Here is a 20932-nt window from a genome sequence, read left to right as displayed (position 1 = left end):
CAGCTAGGCGGCGCTGTGAGCAGCCTGAGCCAAGAGCCCCTAAAAACCGCTGGCAGCTGCATCGGACGGATCCCAGGAACCCGCTCTAAACGCACTCGATACGGTGTAGGTGGAGGCGCATCCCGGCCTGCGGGGAGGGGCGAGGGTAGAGACCCGCCTGCTGCTTATTCCCGGCTGCTGCCGCCTGTGGGCGTGGCCTCTTCTGGCCCGCCCTCTGACACGCCCCCGGGCCCCTCTCCGGGCGGGGGTCCCCTCCCTCTCGGGCCCTGGACTCAGCTTGGCGCGCTCCCCTCTGGGTGCCATGGCCTCGCGGCTCCTGCACCGGCTGCGACACGCCCTGGCTAGCGATGGCCCCGGGGAGGCGGCGGCAGGTCCCGAGGCCGAGCAGTTCCCAGAAAGCTCCGAGCTGGAGGACGACGACGCCGAGGGCCTGTCCTCCCGCCTCAGCGGCACCCTCAGCTTCACCAGTGCTGAGGATGACCCGGACGACGAAGACGAGGACGACGAGGCGGGCCCCGACTCGCTGCCCTCCGGAGACGGGACATCGGGAGAAGACGCAGGCGAGTGCGGGAGGACGGAGACAGGAACCCCTGGGCTCGGTTAGGCCTTCCCGCTGGCCACGTTCCGAGAGCATCCCGGGGGCTCTGAGTTATCTGCCTGAAAACTCTTGACACCTTAAACGTTTCCAGACGTTGTTTGGCTATGTGACCTTGAGTCACGGCCATGGGAACCATCCCAGTCCAGGGTTTTTGTGGATATTAAATGCACAGGACCAGGGAAACAAATTATGGTGTGCTAGCTGCTTTGGGTGGAGATATTTAGCATCTACTGTGAACCAGGCACTGGGATAAAAACCCACCTCGCTCTCGTGAATGAGGGCATGACATTTTGTTTACGATAACCCCGGGGCTAGCTAGCCCCTTAACATGATTGGTCATGTACTTGTGCAGAACGAAGTCCCCCACCTGATGGACAGCGGGGCAGTCAACCCCTGGCTCGGCAGCTGCAGGATTTCTGGAAGAAGTCTCGTAACACACTAGTTCCACAGCGGCTGCTCTTTGAGGTGACCAGCGCCAATGTTGTCAAGGACCCTCCCTCCAAGTACGTGGTGAGTGAGGTTCCAGGAACGCTTAGGCAGTGAGTCTAGAAGTCTGGCTGAGAGAAAGTAGGGAACGCCACAGTTTTCTGGGGTTCTGGCTGTGCCGTTGTAAAAGGCTGTCATTATTTTACACCTGGGGGAACTGAGGCTGGATAAGGGGGTGGATGTAGCTTGAGCAAGTCCTCAGGTGAGAGACACTGAGAAAGTGACTTTAAGGAGTGGCCTCCTGTCACAGCTGGTGTATTTGTTATTCTGTACCCCAAGGATTTTTGTTAGCTACAGAAGACAGACTTGAGACCCAGTTTCATGGGTCAGGATTAAGGAAATGCGCTTTGGATCCAGATCAGCCTTGATTCACATCCCATATATTTTATCAGTGCCTTCCCATGGGTGGGTTCTGTAACCTCGATGGCCTCCAGTTTCCTCACTTGAGCAGCAAGACAGTGCATAGTATTATAGTAGGAGGTAAATGAGACCAGGCACAAATAACCCTTAGCATTGTCTGGCATTGTGAAATATTAAAATGGTAGCTATATAGTTTCAGATTCACTAATCTGAAATGCTTGAAAATCCTAAGAATTTAAATGTCAACATGATGCCACAGGTGGAAAATTCCACATCTAACTTCATGTGATGTGTGCTCGAAATGTAGGCCCATTCAAAAACATTGCATAAGGGCCTGAATGGCTGAGGCAGTAAGACTGCCATGAGTTCAGAGGTAACCTGGGCTAAAGAGGGAATGCTAGGCCAGCTAAGAATACACATCTAGACACTCTGCTACCCCTCACACACAAAAGGGCCAAACACTAAGTAGGAATGTAGCTCATTGATACAGCACTTGCCTACCATGCTCAAGAACTAGCTTTAACCCAACCCCCCAAATCGTATAAAACTACCTTCATTGCTGAGTGTGCTGGCGCAGTTGGGAAGTAGAGGCAAAGTTATCAGGAGCTCCAGGCCAGTTCAGATACATAGCAAGACCAGTGTGGGCTACATAAAGGCGTCTCCAAACAAAAACCCAAACTACCTTTAGGCTGTGTGTATAAAGTGCATAAGAAATACAAATGCCTCAGGTGGTGGTGGCGGCGGCGGCGCATGCCTTTAATCCCAGCACTTGGGAGACAGAGGCAGGCGGATCTCTAAATTCGAGGTCAGCCTGGTGTACAGAGTGAGTACTGGGATAGCCAGGGCTGTTACACAGAGAAACTCTGTCTCGAAAAACGGAAAGAAATATAAATGAGTCTTAGGGGCCAGGATATACAGCTCAGCTGGTAGAGTGCTAGCCCACCGGTACATAAACTGGGTGTGGTAGCACATGCCTGTAGTGCTGGCACTTGGAATGGGGAGGAGGATCAGGAGTTCAAGATCAGCCTCAGCTACGTAAGCTCAAGGACAGTCTTCTGAAATACATGAGAGCCTGTCTTAAAACAGTGTTTCTTAGTTCCTTTATAGACTTGGTATTTAGATTTGGGTCTCATCTCTTAAGAAATCTCCTTGTGTTATGCAAATATTCCAAAATCTGAACCATTCTGGTCCCAAGCACTTTGGATAAGGGATGCTCAGCCTGTATTCTTAGTTAACTTTAGAGTGGAAATGCCAGGTGCCTAGGGCCTGCTGCAGCCCCGACCAATCAGTTCACCAGCATGCCCACCTGCAGCACACCAGGACTAAGCGAATAATGAGCAGTATGGAGGCCAGCCTAGAGTCCCTGTTTTCCTGGCTGTGAAGGGGAGACTAACCAGGCCCTGCTCTCTTCAGGTCTGAAATCTGAGCTAGCTGGCCCTGCCCTGGCACTGTAACTCCCTGCTTTTCATCTCCCTCATCTTCACACCCTCCTCCACCTCTGACTCAGCAAGACAGGGGGCCTGGAGCCCTGTCCCATATTTAGGTCTCTCCACCCCTCCCTGTCGCTGTTATTGACAAGGACCACACCCATGAAGTGACTGCTCCACTTCGTGCAGGGACTGATAGATGGTGCAGGCCTTATATCTTGTTAAGGATCAAGTCCTTATGCATGCTAAGCAGATGCTGTACCACTGATTGCTGTACCAGTCTTAAGTGGCAAACGTTCCAGAGCTCAGGGGTGGGTTAAGGGGTCATGCACAAAACCGAGACACCACGGATCAGTCAGCAAAGAGCAGCTGTCTCAGAAAAGAATGGGGTGACTCTGGGGACCGAGGTGAAAAGGCCTAAGGAAAGGCAAGTGCCACCTTCTGTCCTGACCCGTCTAGAAAATGAAGCCACCTCCTCTGTGCAGTGGGCACCCCATATTTCTTCTGGAGGTCAAGAGCAGGGGCTTTAGAATTAGATCTCAAGGCTGGTCTTTGTGCCCTTCACTCCCTCTTGGAGCCTGCTCCCTCGGCTGACAAGAGACCAGACACTCCCTTGCCATGCTGTTGATGATGTTAAGTGACACTTAACTGGAGAAGTACTTGGTCCAAGGCTTGGGGCAAGTGCTTAGGTCTGTCAAGGGAACAACTGTCACACCATGCTGGGAGTTGCGGGGAGGTGCTTCGGATGCCTGGCCTCGTGGGCATTAGGAAGTACTCTGCCCCTGGGGTACAGCTGGGCACCAACAACGACAACCACCAGTACCTGTGTTGGTGGCTCATTATAAGCCATGGGTGAAAAACGGATAAAGACAGAGGGGAGGAGTAGGGAGTAAACATGTTCAAAATATGTTGTAGACATATGGAACTCTCAAAGAATAAAACATTAAGATTTTTAAAAATTCACCAGGTGTTGGTGGAACACGCCTTTAAACCCAGTACTCGGGAGGCAGAGGTAGGCGGATCTCTGTGAGTTCAAGGCCAGCCTGGTCTACAAGAGCCAGGACAGTCTCCAGAGCTACAGAGAAACCCTGTCTCAAAAAAAAAACCAAAAGAAAAGATTTAAAAAAAATCAACCTAGATACATAAAGGGTACTGCAGAGCAGCTCTTCCTAAAGTGTGTCCTGTGGAAAACAGCTTTCCTCAGTGAGGCATGACTAACTGTAGAAAACAAGAGAGAGGCCTGTTAGACTTGTATGCCCAGTACTTGGGAGATAGGGGCAAGAGGGTCAGGACTTCAAAGCCAGCCTGGGAGAAAAAAAAGAAAGGAAAAGTTTCATAGTCAGTGTGGTGGGTACAAAGTAGGTTTTATAAAATGCACTGTGAGTCTTCAAAAGAAGGAAGACTAGGCAAACCTAACTGGAATAATGGGACTATTAGCAATTCCACTGGACACATTTGAGGAAAATGTCTGTTTGCTGGGCAGCCCTTTAATATGGAACACTTGCAAGTGCCCCTTTAAACCGTCGGCTTGGCATCAATCCTCGTTAGTCCTAATTAATCCTTACTCTGGTTCTTAGGTCTGTGGGCATCCTTGTTTGCCAAACAGGAATGATTACATCCTTACAGGTTTTTTGTTTTGTTTTTCCCGAGACAGGGTTTCTCTGTAGCTTTGGAGGCTGTCCTGGAATTCTCTTTGTAGACCAGGCTGGCCTTGAATTCAGTGATCTGCCTGCTTCTGCCTCCCTAGTGCAGGGATTAAAGGTGTGTGCCACCACCACCCAGCCAGTTTTTGTATTTAAAATGTTGCTAGTGGGCTAGGGAAATGGCTCAGTGAGTAAAGACGTTTGTCTGGCTACCTGAGTTTGATCCCCAAAACCTATGATGGAAGCAGAATGACCTTCCCAAAGTTGTTCTGACCTCCATATGTTACTGTGGCATATGTGCACAAATATAACACACACACCACACCACACCACATAAATTAAAAATAAATAAAATGTAAGTTATACCACTCTTTGCTTAACTTTTGATGGTGTGTGCATGTGTGTGTGCTGAAACTAGGGCCCTGTGCATGCTTGGGCAAGTGCTTTACCACTTAGTTATATTCTCAATCTTCTTTTTAATGTTTATTTTGAGATAGAGTCTCACTAAGTGCCCCAGAATAGTCTTGAACTTACTGTGTAACCCAGGCAGTCCTTGAGCATTGAATCCTTCTGCTTTGGCCCTGCTGTCACAATATTGTTCCTTAAAGGAACCCTCCTTTTTAAATAAGTTTGAAAGCCACCTTTATAGCAGTACTTGTCAAAAAGAGAATAAGTATAGAGTTGCCAGGCCAGTGACTCAGGCCTACAACCCATCTCCTTGTGAGGCTGGGATCATAAGTCTGAGACTTGCTTTTGCTACATAGTGAATTTAAGGCAATCCCAGGCAATTGAGACCCTGTCTTACAGTATAATATATGCATATATGTGTATATATAAGCTAGGCATGGCAAAGCATACCTATCGTGTGTGAAGACAGGTTAGGAGGAAGCCAGCCTCAGATACCTAACATGATGGAGGCAGCTTAGGCTACATGGGATCCTGTCTCAAACAAATGGATCAGGGACTGGAGATACAGCTCACTAGTAGCAGATGTGTAATTTAAGAAAGGTGGTGCTTGAGAAAAAGACACCATGCGACAGGACTCAAACAGGGGTTTTTATTAGGGAAATGGATCATTAAAAAGTAGAAAGGGAAGGGGGAGACCAGCCTCTAGAGACAGGAGCAGCAGGAGACAGGAAAGAGGGGAGAGGGTGAGAGAGGAACAGAGAGAGGGAGAGAAAGGAAGAAAAGAGAAATAAAGAAAGGAAGGAAGAAAAAAAGAGACAGAGATGGGAGGTGGGCAGGGCCCTTTTAAAAGGGAACATAGTGAATATGCACAGGTGGTGCTCTTAGTGGCTGCAGCTGAGGGTGTTTCCTGTCAGAACCCCAAAGACAGGCCAGAACAGGTGCCTGAATACTAACAGTAGATATTACATAACATGGGCAAAGCCCTAGGTTCAATCTACAGAAGCACTCATGTGTGCACACTCATACACACACATACACACACTCTCTCTGTGTCTCTCTCTCACACATACACACACAAACACACAGTTTGAAACTTACAGATGTCATTCAGTGACAGCATACTTGAAGCGCCAGGGATCATTAAACCCTGCCCAGATGCTGCTCCCTGAAGAGTGCTCTGAACTGAGATTTCTGGCTCTTCCCTAAGAATAAACACGAATCGTGTTAGAAGTACCAATGTGTGCTTTAAGAAAAGATGAGAAAGGATGAGCATGGGAGCACATGACTGTAGTCCCAGCTATTGAGGAGGCTGAGGCAGGAGGATCACCTGAGCTCAGGAGATCAAAGGCCACCCGACAACAAAGGGAGACCCCGAGAGAGAGAGAGAGAGAGAGAGAGAGAGAGAGAGAGAGAGAGAGAGGCCATTCCTCGTGGTTTGTGACTGTAATTTCAGCACTCAGGGCTGAGACAAGAGGATCACCAGCAAGAGTTCAAGGTTAGCCTGGGATACAGAGGCTGGACTCCGCATTCCAAAGGACTGGGGTGTGGCTTACTTAGTTGGTAGAGTGCTTGACTAGCACCCTCAAAGCCCTGACTTTGATCCCCAGCTCCTCATTCATCAGGTGTGGTGGTGTGTCCCTGTAATGTCAGCACTCCACTACATAACAAGTTTGAGATCAGTCAGGAGTACTCGAGACTGTCTCAGAAAATACAACACAATCTTGCCAGCAAAACAGCCCAGCACTTGTCATGACCTGATAACCTTAGCTCAGTCCTCAAAACCCATGATGGAAAGGGAGAATCGAATCCTGATCCCCATTTGTAAGCTATGGCATCAAGTTCAGGTGTGTGTGCCCAAACACAATACACACACACACACACACACACACACACACACACACAAGAATTAAAGGTACTGGGCATAGTGACACACATTCCTTTGGTCCTTCCATTCAGGAGGCTGGGCCAGATTCGTGAATTAGAAGCCATCCTGAGCTACACAGTACCTACCACTCTTGTATCAAGGGCCAAAAGAGAAAGGAAGACAAGAGAGAAACAGGAATCACCCTGTTATGATGCAGTAAAAGTCACTGAGGGCCACCAATACTTGCTTATTCCATACCTGAGCAGACAATATCCTTGACCTAGGAACTTTTCCCTAGAGCAGAGGCAGATCTCAGGGTTACTGCTTTGCCCAAGGTCACCGTAGGAGTCTGACTTGGGGTTATGTGGTTCCTGGTTCAGTGAACTCAGTTTTGCTACTGAGGCTGTCTGAAGATTTGTCCTTTGGTCTAGTTTGAAAGAGCTTGGCCAGTAATGCGGGGGCAGCTGTGTATTCAGAATGGCACACAGTTCCAAGCTGGCTCTCATTTTGGCTCAGAGACCCAAAAAGTGGGCTGGGTTTCCCTAAGGCCTTCCCAAGAACCAATGCCCTAGAGCCAGGGAGAACTTTCCCAGAAGCAGCAAGCGGGTGGCGGCCACAGACACTGAAGCTCATTTCTGTCTTTCTTTCCCCTGTGCTGCCTTGGGCCTGGGTCATTTCAGAGGAGCCTCAGGTAAGATGGGAGTGGGTTCCTGGCCACCTCTCTGGAAAGTCCCAGGGGAGAGACTGTGGTGGAAGAGCAAAGCCAGGAGTGTGGAAGGGAGGGAAAGGACCCACAGTCGTTCACATCAGCCCTGACATCCACCCTCCCTACAGCTCTACACCCTCGCCGTGATGGGCCCAGGGCCACCAGACCACCAGCCAGCCCAGATCTCCCGCCGCTACTCGGACTTCGAGCGGCTGCACAGAAACCTGCAGCGGCAGTTCCGGGGCCCCATGGCTGCCATCTCCTTCCCCCGTAAGCGCCTACGGCGGAACTTTACTGCAGAAACCATTGCCCGCCGTAGCCGGGCCTTTGAACAGTTTTTGGGCCACCTGCAGTCAGTGCCCGAGCTACGCCATGCCCCAGACCTGCACGACTTCTTCGTGCTGCCCGAGCTGCGGCGGGCGCAGAGCCTCACCTGCACTGGCCTTTATCGTGAGGCTCTGGCGCTCTGGGCCAACGCCTGGCAACTGCAGACTCAGTTGGGCACCCCTTCTGGCCCAGACCGCCCCCTGCTGACTCTGGCTGGGCTGGCTGTTTGCCATCAGGAGCTGGAAGATCCTGGGGAAGCTCGAGCCTGTAGTGAGAAGGCCTTGCAGCTGCTGGGGGACAGGAGACCCCATCCTTTCCTGGCACCCTTTCTAGAGGCCCACGTGCGGCTCTCCTGGCGCCTGGGCCTAGACAAACGGCACACGGAGGCCCAGCTTCAGTCCCTACAGGAGGCAGGCCTTACCCCCATCCCACCCCCCAGCCTCAAGGAGCTGCTTATCAAAGAGACGCTGGACTAACTTTCACCAGTCTTAAGGGCACTTCCGGGAGAGGGGCTGTCCCAAGTCAGGGGGCTGGAGGCCATGGAGGTCACAGTGAGCAACCAGGGGCTGGAAAGGGCTCTGGGAACCCCTAAAGTAGTTCCAGAGAGTCTGCAGCAGATGGGAGGAACTTTGTTTTGTGGGGCTGGAATCCAAACAGGCTTTGGCTGGGGTTACCCTAGGATGATACAAGAAGGAAGTTTTGGCACAGGCTCTTCAGCCTACCACAGCCACAGGCTGTGGCCAAGGTCAGGATCAATGTTTCCTTTTCCATGAGCCTCTGCACCAGTAAAAGAGCTTGGCTGAAGGGCTGGGGACTACTACTGGAGTTTAGAGACAGGAGGAGGGCTGTAGTTCTGCCCAGGGAAATGAAGGTAAGCTACTCCCGTGTTAGCAATTTCTTTATTGGATATGAGAGGTAGGCAGCCCAGCTCTCAGCTGTGACTCCTGCCTCAGGAAGGCAGTGGAAGGAAGGGGTTCTTCAAAGTCCCAGGCCAAGCCAGTTAGTTATCTTTGACTACAGCTTACTCGCCGATGCCCGAGGCTTCAATCGGATCACACCCTCCTGGGCACAGGTCACAGCAAGGACCCCATCCTGACGCCACAGCCGCCCATGCACTAGCCCTCGAGAGCCACCTGTGGACGGGAAGGTTGAGAATGGCCTCCGCTTCAGTACAAGCCTGCTTTGCCTGTGGAAGGGGTTGATACAAGGCAGAGCTGCCCCACACACGGGTGCATTGGAACAACCCCTGGCGAGCCTGTTATAGCCGCAGGGGGAGGGGCTCCCCCTCCACTTGATGGCCTAAAAGCACTTTCACACATCTGATCACAGGGAAAGGCGCTCTGACATCAGTCTCCACTGGCTTGGCCAAGCAGACTGCTGCTTCTCAGGCCACTGGTCAGAAATCCCCTTCTTCCCTTTTATGATAAGCCAAGCAAGTCCTCCCGGTTGGTCATCCACCACCAAGGGTAGAGGGTGGCTCAGAGAGGACCTGAGACCATGAGGTATGACCTCCTTCCCTTTCCATCTAGAGGTTCTTAGCCTTGGTGGCTCCAGCCTGAGTTAGCTATCCTTAGGAAGCTAACTTGGGCTCTCTTTACGCACAGCAGAGCCCACTCTGGTCTAACTAGCCAGTAAGACAGTACACTAAATGACACTAAAGTTCAAAGAGGCTCAGGCTTGGCCCCAAGGAGCAGGTCAAAGCTGACTGAGTGTCCTAACTCCAAGGTCAGGAATCTTGTCCTGTGCCTGTGCTGCTGCTGGTGTCTGAGTAACCCTTTCCTGACTGTAAAGGATTAGTTACGTTTTGTTCATTTTATAAAGCAAAGCTTTTCTTCCTTTGAACTGTACTTCATTATAAAAAAAGCCAGGGCCCTAACACTAGATAGACATCAATGTGTCTGGGTTTCTCTTGGTTCCCTACAGGAGCATCCTTAGATGTGCTGCTCCATCCTGCCAACTCAGGGAGCTCCTTAAAACCCAGTTTACAGCTGGGTATGGTAGCACACACCTTTAATCCAAGAACTCAGGAGGCAGAGGCAGAGGCAGGTGGATCTCTGTGAGTTCAAGGCCAGCCTGGCCTACAGAGCAAGTTCCAGGAGAGCCAGAGCTTCATAGAGAAAACCCTGTCTTGGAAAACCAAAACCAAACAAAAAGAGCATTTCCTGGGCCTGATCCAGGACCCGCTGGGGCAGAATGCAATCTGTTTGGAAAAACCTCCCTCAAGTAGCAGCCTAGTAGTGGCTTACTAGGTTTAGATAGTGCTGTCGAACAGAACCTGTTTATTCAGATGAGAAAAACTAAGAAGAGTGGCATGGTGGCTCCTGCATTTGGGAGGTGGAGGCAGGAGTGTCAGAAATTCCAGGATGGACTCCACTCCATAAAAAGTTCAAGACAAGCAGGGTTAAATGAGACCTTGGTTAATTTAAAAAAAAAAAAAAAAAAGCCGGGTTGCAGAAATATGTGGATCTTAGTAAATTCTAGGCAAGTCACAGCTCCATAGTGAGATCTTACCCTTCCCTGCCCCCCCCCAAGTCTTCAGAAAGGAGAAAGGATTTCCCCAAGGTCATGAATGGAATCTAAAGTGGTTTGGGCATCTGCACTGGGTCTCTGAAATAAACCCAATCATTCCTGGCATGTTTGAATGCTTTTGAAGACAACATGAATACCTAGAGGGTCAGCAGAGCCAGAGCCCTGTGCAGCATCCCCAGAAAGTAGGAAGAGGCAGCAGCATCCCAAAGATCCTGACCCACAGACCCACACTCACCAGCCCAGGGGCTCTCGCACTCATAGAGCATCCAGTGGTCAGCTCGGAATGGGGCGTGGAACCACATGGAGTGGTCCAGTGAGACCATGAACTTCACTTTATACTTGGACTGGTGGGGCAGCAATGCTGTTCCCAGGAAGGCGTAGTCAGAGATGTAAGCAGCCACACAGCAGTGCATCTTGATGTCGCCCTCCCCTGCAACAGGTTCCGACCCCATCAGCCCTGGGCTCCTGGCTTTCCAGCTCAGGATCTGCAGGGAAGTGGGGAGAAAGAGGCTGCCACACACAGATTAGTCATTGTGCAAGGGCATCTGTTCCAGGGTTGGGGGTGTGTAAAGATAAAGGAGATGGGGACTAAGGAGAGCGGAGTAAGACAAATGCAAATCCATTCTTCCCAAATCTCTCACCCCCCACCCCTCTCTGTGGTCCTAGAGCAGGTATCTTCCAATTTGCATAAAGACATCTATGGTGCCACTGACCTAGATAAGAACCTCAGCAAGGTCCCTTGCTTCCCCCGAGAAAGGTCCAACAATAGGATTACAGTAACCTCATCATTCTCCTGTTAAAGGGTAAGGGCTCTGGTGAGAAACTGAGCCAAATTCTGCATAACTCATATTAGGAAAGGGACCCAAAGAGAGTGTGGGATACCCAAGCCACAGAGGGCAAATGAGTGGCAAGGCCTAGACCCCCTGGAGTATTTTCCTCGAATTCATGGGTTCTCTTACCAATATAGCCCCGGGCTCGCACCCAGAACATCTGTTTGGGTTCCAGTGCCTGCAGCTGGCTCGTGGTGGGCGGGTTCACCAGCTTGATCTCAATGGGCACCTCCTGGGCAGCAATTCGGTTCAGCCCCACTCGGTATTTCTCCTGGAGGTTAGGGTCCCTGAAAGTAAAGACAGGGACAAGGAGTCCCAAGGAGAGGGAAGTCTCTGTACTTCCTCTTCTGGTCCCCACCATTTCTCCATAGGGGCTTCTGTCCTGCAAAGCTTCCTCATGGAGCTGGTAAAGCAGTATAGTGTTCAAATCCCTTCCTTGTCACTTTAGCCATGCAGCCTTGTGCAAGCTAGTCATCTCTCTGAGCCTATTTTCCCATCTGAAATGTGAGAGTAATAAGGCGAACTGTCTTGCAGCAAACACATACCAACCCAAGCATTGCACATAACCATAATCCATTCTGGCAGGTCATCACACCAATTGATAAAAGGCATGAACCCAGGAAACCCAGGTGGCTTGCTGAGAGAATGTCAGGCAGTCTGGACCCACAGTTCACCATCTAACCACTCATTACTGTGAACGTTCAGAAAAAGTCTCCAATATGTCTGCCTTCTCTAGCAATCAGGAGCCCTGTGTGCTGTGGTGATACCATTTCCATGGACACCCCACCCCCATCCCTGCCACCCCAGTGTTCTTAGTAGGTTCTGCCCTTCCCACCCATCTGGGTACTGTTCATCTGCACTGTCTACTGTAGCAGCCACTAGCCACACTGAGAACTTGAAATGTTACTACTGTAACTAAACAACATTGATGAGGGATGTGGGTTGAGGATGCGGCTCCATGGCAGAGAGCCTGCCAGGCATGCACAAAGCCCTGGGGATGTGATCCCTGGCACCACACATAAAAACGAATTGTTCATTCTATTTCACCAATTTAATATAGCCTAAAGGGTTAGTAGCTACCTTATTGATGAGTACAGTCCTAAATTCAGGCTCCTTTGACAAGAATACATTATTTTCATTTCTGCGCACACCAAGCCCCATGCTCTATTCTTGTCTCTTAGTGATATAACTACTCACACAACATCTGCTAAGTGCCTGTATACCTCTTATTTAATCCTCACAGCAGCCTTATGAGGTGAGAGTTACTACTAGCTCCATTTATGACCAAAGGTATGGACTCAGAATGGGCAAGCATCTGCCCAAACTCATACAGATGTTAGGGACAGAGTCTAGATTTGAACCCTGCTATTCAGGCTCTTGAACCCACACCATCCACATGCCCTGCTGCTACCCTAGTATCCAGCACAAGCTATAGGATCTCTTCCCCTTTGACACAGCAAGAGAAATGACTGCTCCCATACTTTAGATGAAGAATCTCAGGCCTTGAGAGGCTGCTAGAAGGGGAAATCCCCTAGCAGGTACGCACTAACAGAGAGGCCACAGTCCTGGCCAGAAGCCATGTGTCTGTATCCAGAGCTCTTCCCCATATCCCAGCATTTGCCAAACTTTAGTTGTGATCTCAATGAGAAATATATGCTGCCAAGGTAGAGTCAAACTATTCAGAAGACACTGAAGTGAAGATTCTCTGCAACAGGGTCCCAGAGGAGGACACTCATCCCGCCACACATTAACACCAAAGCTGCTACATCATAAGCTGAAGTCAGAGGGGGATCAGTCAGGGGACTGGAGGCCATGTATTTACCCAGTGGTTGCAAAAATAGTTTATTATTGGATTCAAGTACAGAGAGTTGAACCCTCAATTTTTAAAACTAGTTTATTCCATTTATTGTGGATGGGTAGGGGCAGTATGCATGTGTGCTTCAGCATATATGTGAAGATCAGAAGACAGCCTTGTGGAATCAGTTTTCTACTTACACCTTTATATGGGTCCCAGGGATTGAATTCAGGTCATCAGACTTGTACAGCAAGTACCTTTACCTGCTGAGCCATCTCTCTGCCCCAAGATAATATTTTAATAACAATAAAAATATTCCATAGCTATGCTGGCTGCCGGCTGAGTGCAAGCTCTGCCTTTTACACTCAACATACACATATGCTAATACAAACAAGAAACAACTGAAGTTGAAGTCACAGAGGGCTCTTACCCTCCTTGCACAGTGGGCTCCAATCTCTCCTTTTCTGTTTATGTGTACTGTATATAAAATACATATATTTCTATATACAAATATAGTTATATATGTACATGCAGTATTGGGGTTGAATCTAGAGCCTTGAGCACACTAAGCACATGCTTTATCACAGAGTATACTCCCAACCCCCCATTTTTGTTTCTTGTTTTTACTTTATGTGTATCAGTGTTTATCTTCATGTATTATGTGTACCACATTCGTGTTTAGTGCCTGTAGAGGCTAAAAGGAAATGTCAAAGCCTTTGGAACTGGATTTAGAGGTGGCTGTGAGCCACTCTGTGTGTGCTGGGTACCAAATTTGGGCCCTCCGCAAAAGTAGTACATGCTCTTAATGGCTGAGCCATCTCTTCAGCCCACCCCCATTTTCTGAGATAGGGTCTTACTAACCTAGGAATCACAGAGATCCATCTGTCTCTATCTCTCAAATGCTGGGCTCTAGTTTATAGTTTTAGTATATAGTCAAGACCCACTTAGGGGCCCCATGGCCCACTAATGAGAAGAAGCCAGGGTTTGAAAACACCGCTGGTCCTAACACTTAGGAGGTAGAGGCAGGTGGATCTCTAGGTACAAGGCCAGCCTGATCTACAGAGAAAGTTCCAGAACAGTTAGGGCTGTTACACAAAGACAACATGTCTCAAAAAAACAAAACAAAAAAGAGAAAGAGAAAATAACACTGCCCTGGGACTACATGGGAAGAGAAAGGGGACAAGAGAGGTAAAAAGAGAAAATGTACGAAAAATATATTTATAATAATGCATTCATGAAACTGTCCAAACGACTTCATATAATATACACTAATTAAAAATAAAGGAAATGTGTGCAGTGAGATGGCACACACACCTGCTGACCTGAGCTCCATCCCCAGGATCCATGTAAAGGTAGAAGGAGAGAACCAAGTGCAAAGTCGTCCTCAGTCCTCCATTTGCTGTGGCACACGCGCAAACACATACACCATACACACAATAATATGTGTTAGAAAGAAATAGAGTGTAGTATCAAACTATCAGAATGCATCAAAATCTAGCCATCTAAGTATTCTTGTTTTATTTAAACACAGGCTCTCACTACATTGGCTGGCTGGATGGCTGGCTGGCTGGATGGCTGGGAACTCCCCATGTAAACTAGGATAGCTTTGGTTTCTCACAGATCTGCCTGTCTCTGAAGGCAGGCAGATCATACCCCAGGGCCTAAATGTGTTTCTTACTATAGGTCAAAGTAGTAAATGTTTTAAGGTCTGGGGTGTAGCTTTGTGGTAGAACACTTACCTAGCACGCCTGAGGCCCCTAGGTTTGATCCCTAGAACTGTAAAAACTAAATAAAAGAAGTTTGAAAATTAAAAAAAACAAAAACAAAAGGCCACCTCTGGAGTTATCAGGTCTCACCTTAAATACTGCTCAATGAGGGCCTCGTGGTCCAGCAGCTCTTCTGGTGGGGGCACCGTGGGCATGGAAAACTGGTGCTGCAGGGGGCTGGGCTGCATCTGCTGGAAGGAGGCCTGGCAGATGAAGATGGCCTTGCCATGCTGCACAGCCTTCACGGAGCGCACTGAGAAACTCGCTCCTGTTCGCGTCCGCTCCACATGGTACAGCACTGGCACCTTTGGGTCCCCTGCAGTGGACATAAGGGACAAGGTGACTCTAAGTAAATCCATGGGTCCAGTCATCATCACAGTTAGTAAACAGACACCTCTGCTCTCCTCATCCTCACTTTTTGCTGCTGTTGTTTTGAAACAGGGTTTCACTCGACAGCCTAGGTTGGCCGGGGACTCAGGGCAACCCTCTTGCCTCTGCCTCTCAAGTGCTGGAATTACAGGTGTGAACTGTCATGCCCACCTTTTTTTCCTTTATCTAAAGACAGATTTCTCAATATGCTGCTATCGCTTGCTTTTGGCAGAGACCCAGACAGGCATGGGTGTGGCATCTCTACAGGAGGAAACAGGTAATATGCTAGGTGTACCCTGACTGGAGGCTGTGAGCCCAGGGAAGAGGACAGTGCTTGTGACTGGTTAGGGACACCTACTTGGCTTTCTCCACTTGGTACAAAGTCAGAAACAGGCAAAATTGGAAGAGCTGTCAGTTATTAACCAAGTCCTTGCAGTTGGGGCTGAAGGGGGTCATCTTCCTGCATGCTGGGCAAGTGCTTTGCCAGTGAATGCACCTCCAGCCCCAGGGAAAGTAACTGACATGACCAATTCACTTCTTGTTTCTGTTTTTAGCCTTCCTCTGTGTATAAATACCAACCTCTTCCTTCTGGCTCATTGAAACACTTAATTCTAGTAACTTTCTTTTCCTTATGTTATGAGTCAAGATATATATCACTGTACAGCCGAGGCCAGCCTAGAACTCACTCTGTAGAGGATGTGATAGGATTAAAGGTGTATGCCACCATGCTAGACTCACACTTAATCTATTTTTTAAATTAAGTGTTCCTTGATTTTAGAATCAAAACTAAAGCCAATTAATATTCTTTGGGATCAATCTGCAATACTAACATGTAAGAGGTTGAGGCAGAAGGATTGGGATTCCAAGACAGACTAGGTAGCCAAGCTTAAAGACTAACAACCAAGTCAGAGATTCAGTAGGCTAGAAGAACCACCGTATAAGAAAGCCGATGTTGGGCCACGGTGTGCCTCAGTTGATGTAGTACTTGCCTAACATGAAGGAAACCAGCATTTCTGGACCTTACAGCATACAAGGTGAGGACTGGGTTAGGCCCCAGGACACACTCACTTTACAGCACTGACAAGCAAAAGGAAGGCTGGGGGGAGGACTGTTACCATCACTTCCAAGGTTTTATTTATTTAATGTATGAGTGCTCTCTCTGCATGTACACCTTTATGTTAGAAGAGGGCACCAGATCTCATTATGGATGGTTATGAGCCACCCACCATGTGGTTGCTGGGAATTGAACTTAGGACCCCTGGAGAAGCAGCCAGTGCTTTTAACCACTGAGCCATCTCTCCAGCCCCTCCCACTGATGTTTTCTAATACTGAGGATAGAACCCAAGCTTTTGTCACATGCCACACCCTCAACTTCCAATTTTTTCCCAATTTTTCTTTTCTTTCTTTGAGACAGGGTCTTGTATAACTCACCGTGGCCTGAAACTCACTATGAGCTTCTGATCTCTGCCGGGATTCTTGGGATTCTGGGATTCCAAGAGCATATTACCACACCAGTTTATTTGGTATTGGAGATTAAGGTCAGGGTTTTCAGCATGGCAGGCTAGCACTCTACTAACTGAGCCCTAGAGGACAATGTGCAGAAGTCAACTCTGTCCTTCTACCATGTGGGTCCTAAGAATTTAACTCAAGTCTTCAAGTTTGGTGGCCAGTCACCCAATATTTTCTTTTTCTTTCTGTTTGTTTGATTTTTCAAGACAGGATTTCTGTCCTGGAACTCACTCTGTAGGGCAAGCTGGCCTTGAACTCACAGAGATCCACCTACCTGTGCTTCCCCCCAGCCTTCCTTTTGCTTGTCAGTGCTGTAAAGTGTCTGAATCTGTCCTGGGGCCTAACCCAGTCCTCACCTTGTATGCTGCTTGAGAGTGGTTTGGGCTTAATTTCTTCACCTTCACTGTAAAATCCAGAAATGCTAACTTTCTTTTTTTGAGACAGCCTCATGTGTCTCTGGCTGGCCTCGGACTTGCTGTCTATACCTTCTGGGGGCTGGGATTACATGTACACACCACCACACCTTGTTTATTTGGTATTGGTTAGAACCCAAGGTTTCCTTCATGTTAGGCAAGTGCTAGGACTAAAAGTATGTATCACCAGCAGCGGGCTAGGCTATATGGAATACAGTAATCCTTAAAACTAAGGGAAGAGTATAGAGCAAGTGCTGTTTACTTGGGGCTTGGGGGGTATTTTTAATTGATTATTTGTGTGTGTGTGTATGTGAATATATGGAGGGGGTGGCTTGCCCCGTAGGCGGGTTGGGGCTGGAGAACAACTCAATGGCACTGCTTCTTTTCTACCTATTAAACTCAGGTTGCAAGGGCCTTTCCCTGCTGAGTCATCTAGAAGGACATGTGTTTGCTTTTTCCAAGAGAGCATGAGGCAGTGTTCCATCATTTTGTTTTTCCCTGGTGACTCTGGGAATTGAACATGGGGCCTTCACTCTGCAAGCAGCCACACAACTGCTGATCTACATCCAAGAGTTTGCAATAAGAGCTCCCCTGTGTCTGAGCCCAGAGCTTTAAGAGTCTAAAAGATCCTACTGAAATACCTCTGGTCCCACCCCTCCTCCCTTTCACCCATGAAATCAATCTCAGCAGAACGAAGTGATCTCATTCAAGATTACCCTAGTAATTTTGTTGAAGCTGAAACTGAATTTCCAACCCAAACTGCCTACCTCCTAGCCCAATAACGGCGGTCTGAATACAGTACTCTGAAGATTTAGCAGTCTTGACCCTAGAAGAGTATCAAGACTGAAGGAGATAGCCATTAGACCCAAACACTCAGGAGCCAGAGGCAGGCAGATCTCTTCAAGTTCAAGGTCAGCCTGATCTAAATGGTGAGTTTCAGGCCTGCCAGGCTACACATGGAGACCCAGTCCCAGAAAACAAAACAAAACAAAAAACCAACAACAACAACAAAGTGAAGAAGGGAGATGGTAAGATGGCTTCAGTTAGGAACACTTTCTGTTTTTGCAGAAGTACCATATTTGGTTTCTACCACCTACATGGTGGCTCACAATTTCCTATAACTCCAAATTCTAGGATATCCAATGGCCTCTTCTAGCCTCCTGCACAACATGGTGCATATAAACTCATTTAGGCATATACGTATACACATACATTTAAAAAAAATAAGCAAATACCTTTTTAAAAATAAAAGAGTGTTGGGTATGGTGGCAAATGCCTTTAATTGCAGCTCTTAGGAGACAGAGGCAGGCCGATCTCTGTGAGTCTCAGGTCACCAAGCATACACAGTGCAAGCTCTGTCTCAAAAACCAAAACAAATAAAAACAAAAAGAATGAAGAACAGATCCAGGCCTGGTGTCATGAGGGCTGGGGCTAGCCAGGGATACGCAGAACGAGACCCTATCTCAACAGAAAACAAACAAAAAAGCTACAAGGAAAGGCCCACCAGTGGCAGATAAACACTAGTTCATGGCATTAAGAACCAGAGAACACGTATTTAGTGGGCCTCAAGGAGGATCTACGTTGCTTCCAGATACCATCTCAGCCTCCCAAGTGTTGAGACCACAGACCTGAGCCAACACGATGGGCTCCCTTCCTGCTTTTGGTCCTTGAGATGGAATACATCCTTTCATGTGCTAGCCAAGTGATCACTAAGCTACATCCTCAGCTCCCTTAGGGACCTTTCTGGGAGTCCTCTCTCTCCCTTCTCCATCCTCTTGTCTGATCCTCCCATTTCTTCTTCCCCTTTCTCTTGAGTCGGTTTTCAAAGCCAGGAAGGCATAACTGCTGGGCCACCAGAGGTGACTGCAAGCAAGGAGCCAGGGTACGGCGTTTACCTGCCCGAACAAAGTAGCAGTGCAGGGAGTGCACGTGGACGTCTTCACACACAGACTTGGCTGCAGCCACCAGGGCTTGGCCCACAATTTGACCCCCAAAGAGCCGCTGGGAGGTGGGTACCCAGTAATGCCTTCCTCTGTGGGGAGAGGAAAGTGGGAAAGACTTGAGGGGCGCTCTGGAAGGACGTGGGTCCTTTCCGAGAACCCAAGGAAAGCCAAGGACTCTGCTCTTAAAGCCTCTTACGTCTTTGCATAAAACTTCCATTTTTACATCTATCTAAGCCTTTGTGGACTTCAGTCAAGCATAAAAAGCTGGTTTCCTCCATTTACAGCAAGAGTACAGGGAGCAAGTTCACACAACTCAGCCATACCAACCCTGGGCAGTTTCAAGTCCACATTTTCTCCCTTCCCCAAACCAGGGAAAGGCAGAGGCCAGAAGCTGCTGGGGGCCTTAAATGGACTCGAGGACCCCAAAAGCAGATCTGGGGCCGGACAGTATGGATGAAGGTTTGCCACCAGCAGTCCTTAACTGACAAGGCACTTCTTCTAAACACTGACTTCAGAGATTAAAAAGGCCCAGAGACACCCCATCTACAAAAGAAAAACTAACTGTCCAAGGGTCTGAGGTTGTGAAATTTCATACAGATGAACAAAGTAGCCTAGCTTTCTAGGTGAAAGGGCTCGCCTGAACCCTGAGTCCTACCGCCCAGTCCTGAGGTTATCATTCTTTCATTATAATACATTTTGAAAATCACTCCTGGCCCAGGAAGCTATAATTACCTAGGTGGAAAAGAGATCAAAGTTAAGAGAGTGTCTGATAAAAATCGTAGAGCTGTAGCGTCAAAACTGTCACTAAACAGGTATGATGGTGCATTCCTTTGATCCTAGCACTTGGGATGCAGAGGCATGCAGGTCTCTGAGTTCAAGGCCAACCTAGTCTACAGAGAGGTCCATGACAACCAGGGAAGGCTACAAAGAGAGACCTTGTCTTAAAAACAAAAACAAACAAAAAAAAAAACTGTCACTAACCAACCAGGCATGGCAGTACTCTCTCTCTCCTGCCAGCACTCAGGAGGCAAAGGCAGGTGGATCCCCGTGGGTTCCAAGCCAACCTGGTCTATGCAGTGAATTCCAGGATCATATAGTGACATCCTGTCTCAAAACAAAACAAAAAACTGTTACAAATCCGTGCTAGAATCACCAACTTCAGTGAAGCCGAAGAAAACATACCCCAGGATAAGTAATGACTTACCAGACCCCAGTTAGTGGTGCAGGGATGGGGCGGAGGAAAAAAAAGGCATCGAGTTTATTAGAATTGTGTGTTGGTTTTAAAAACCGAGCCGCTGTGTATCCTCAGGCAAATCACTGCCCTCTCTAGGTTGAGTCTCCCTGTAAGCTGCCCTGTAACCCAGTGCCCCTGCCCGGAGGTGAACAGCAAGGGCGGGTGTCAGGGCCACGCCTTCCCCAAACTGCCGCAGCGCTTGCAGCACGAACAGAGCTCTTAACCCCAGAAATGGGGGCCACTCCCCGGCAGCGGTGATCGCGACTCTCGGCTACCTGAAGAGATCCTCATCTAGCGGCTCGAGGTTGAGCACGCTGGTGACCAGCACACTACGGAGGTCTCCGGAAGGGTCGTCGCGGTCGGCGTCGCCCTGCGCATCCCCCGGGGCGCCTGTCGCCGACATGCTCGCCTCTCAGTGTGGACGCGGGAGACACTAAGCTTCAACAGCTACGCGGAAACTTATATAGGCGCACAGCGCTTCCGGCAGGTCGCCCCAGTGGCCGGAAATCCCGAGGGCTTCGCGGAGCAAGACGCAGATTATGATTGGTTGGTCTACCTGTCAATTCCAGAGTGGGCGTGGCTACCTCTACCTCACCTTTACCTTACGATTGGAGAGTATTTGTGCCAGTTTGGGAGTTCCGCGCGTGATTGGGTAAATCAGCGAGGGGGCGGAGCCTTGGAGCTGAATAATAAGGGATGAGTGTCATTTCCCTTCTGACACTGAG

At 48.9% G+C, this 20932-nt stretch overlaps 2 protein-coding genes across 2 annotated transcripts; one reads left to right on the top strand and one right to left on the bottom strand.

Annotated features, from left to right (window-relative positions):
* Positions 1-239: 239 nt before the first annotated feature.
* Positions 240-9661, top strand: Snx21 (sorting nexin family member 21). Its single transcript, XM_051186537.1, has 3 exons — positions 240-560; positions 951-1108; positions 7621-9661. The coding sequence occupies exons 1-3, from the start codon at positions 302-304 to the stop codon at positions 8293-8295; spliced, it is 1092 nt and encodes a 363-aa protein (XP_051042494.1). The 5' UTR covers positions 240-301; the 3' UTR covers positions 8296-9661.
* On the bottom strand, positions 8785-20661 carry Acot8 (acyl-CoA thioesterase 8). Its single transcript, XM_051186523.1, has 6 exons — positions 20483-20661; positions 18926-19062; positions 14830-15055; positions 11308-11465; positions 10584-10778; positions 8785-8952 (listed from the first exon to the last, which is right to left on the bottom strand). Exons 1-6 carry the CDS (start codon positions 20608-20610, stop codon positions 8834-8836), a joined length of 963 nt encoding a protein of 320 aa, XP_051042480.1. The 5' UTR covers positions 20611-20661; the 3' UTR covers positions 8785-8833.
* Between the last annotated feature and the right edge of the window lie 271 nt (positions 20662-20932).

This window comes from Phodopus roborovskii, unplaced genomic scaffold, assembly GCF_943737965.1.
Source record: "Phodopus roborovskii unplaced genomic scaffold, PHOROB, whole genome shotgun sequence".
In the NCBI taxonomy this organism is placed as follows: Eukaryota; Metazoa; Chordata; class Mammalia; order Rodentia; family Cricetidae; genus Phodopus; species Phodopus roborovskii.
The sequence above is the reverse complement of the archived record's forward strand: the minus strand, read 5'-3'. Positions and strand labels throughout refer to the sequence as shown.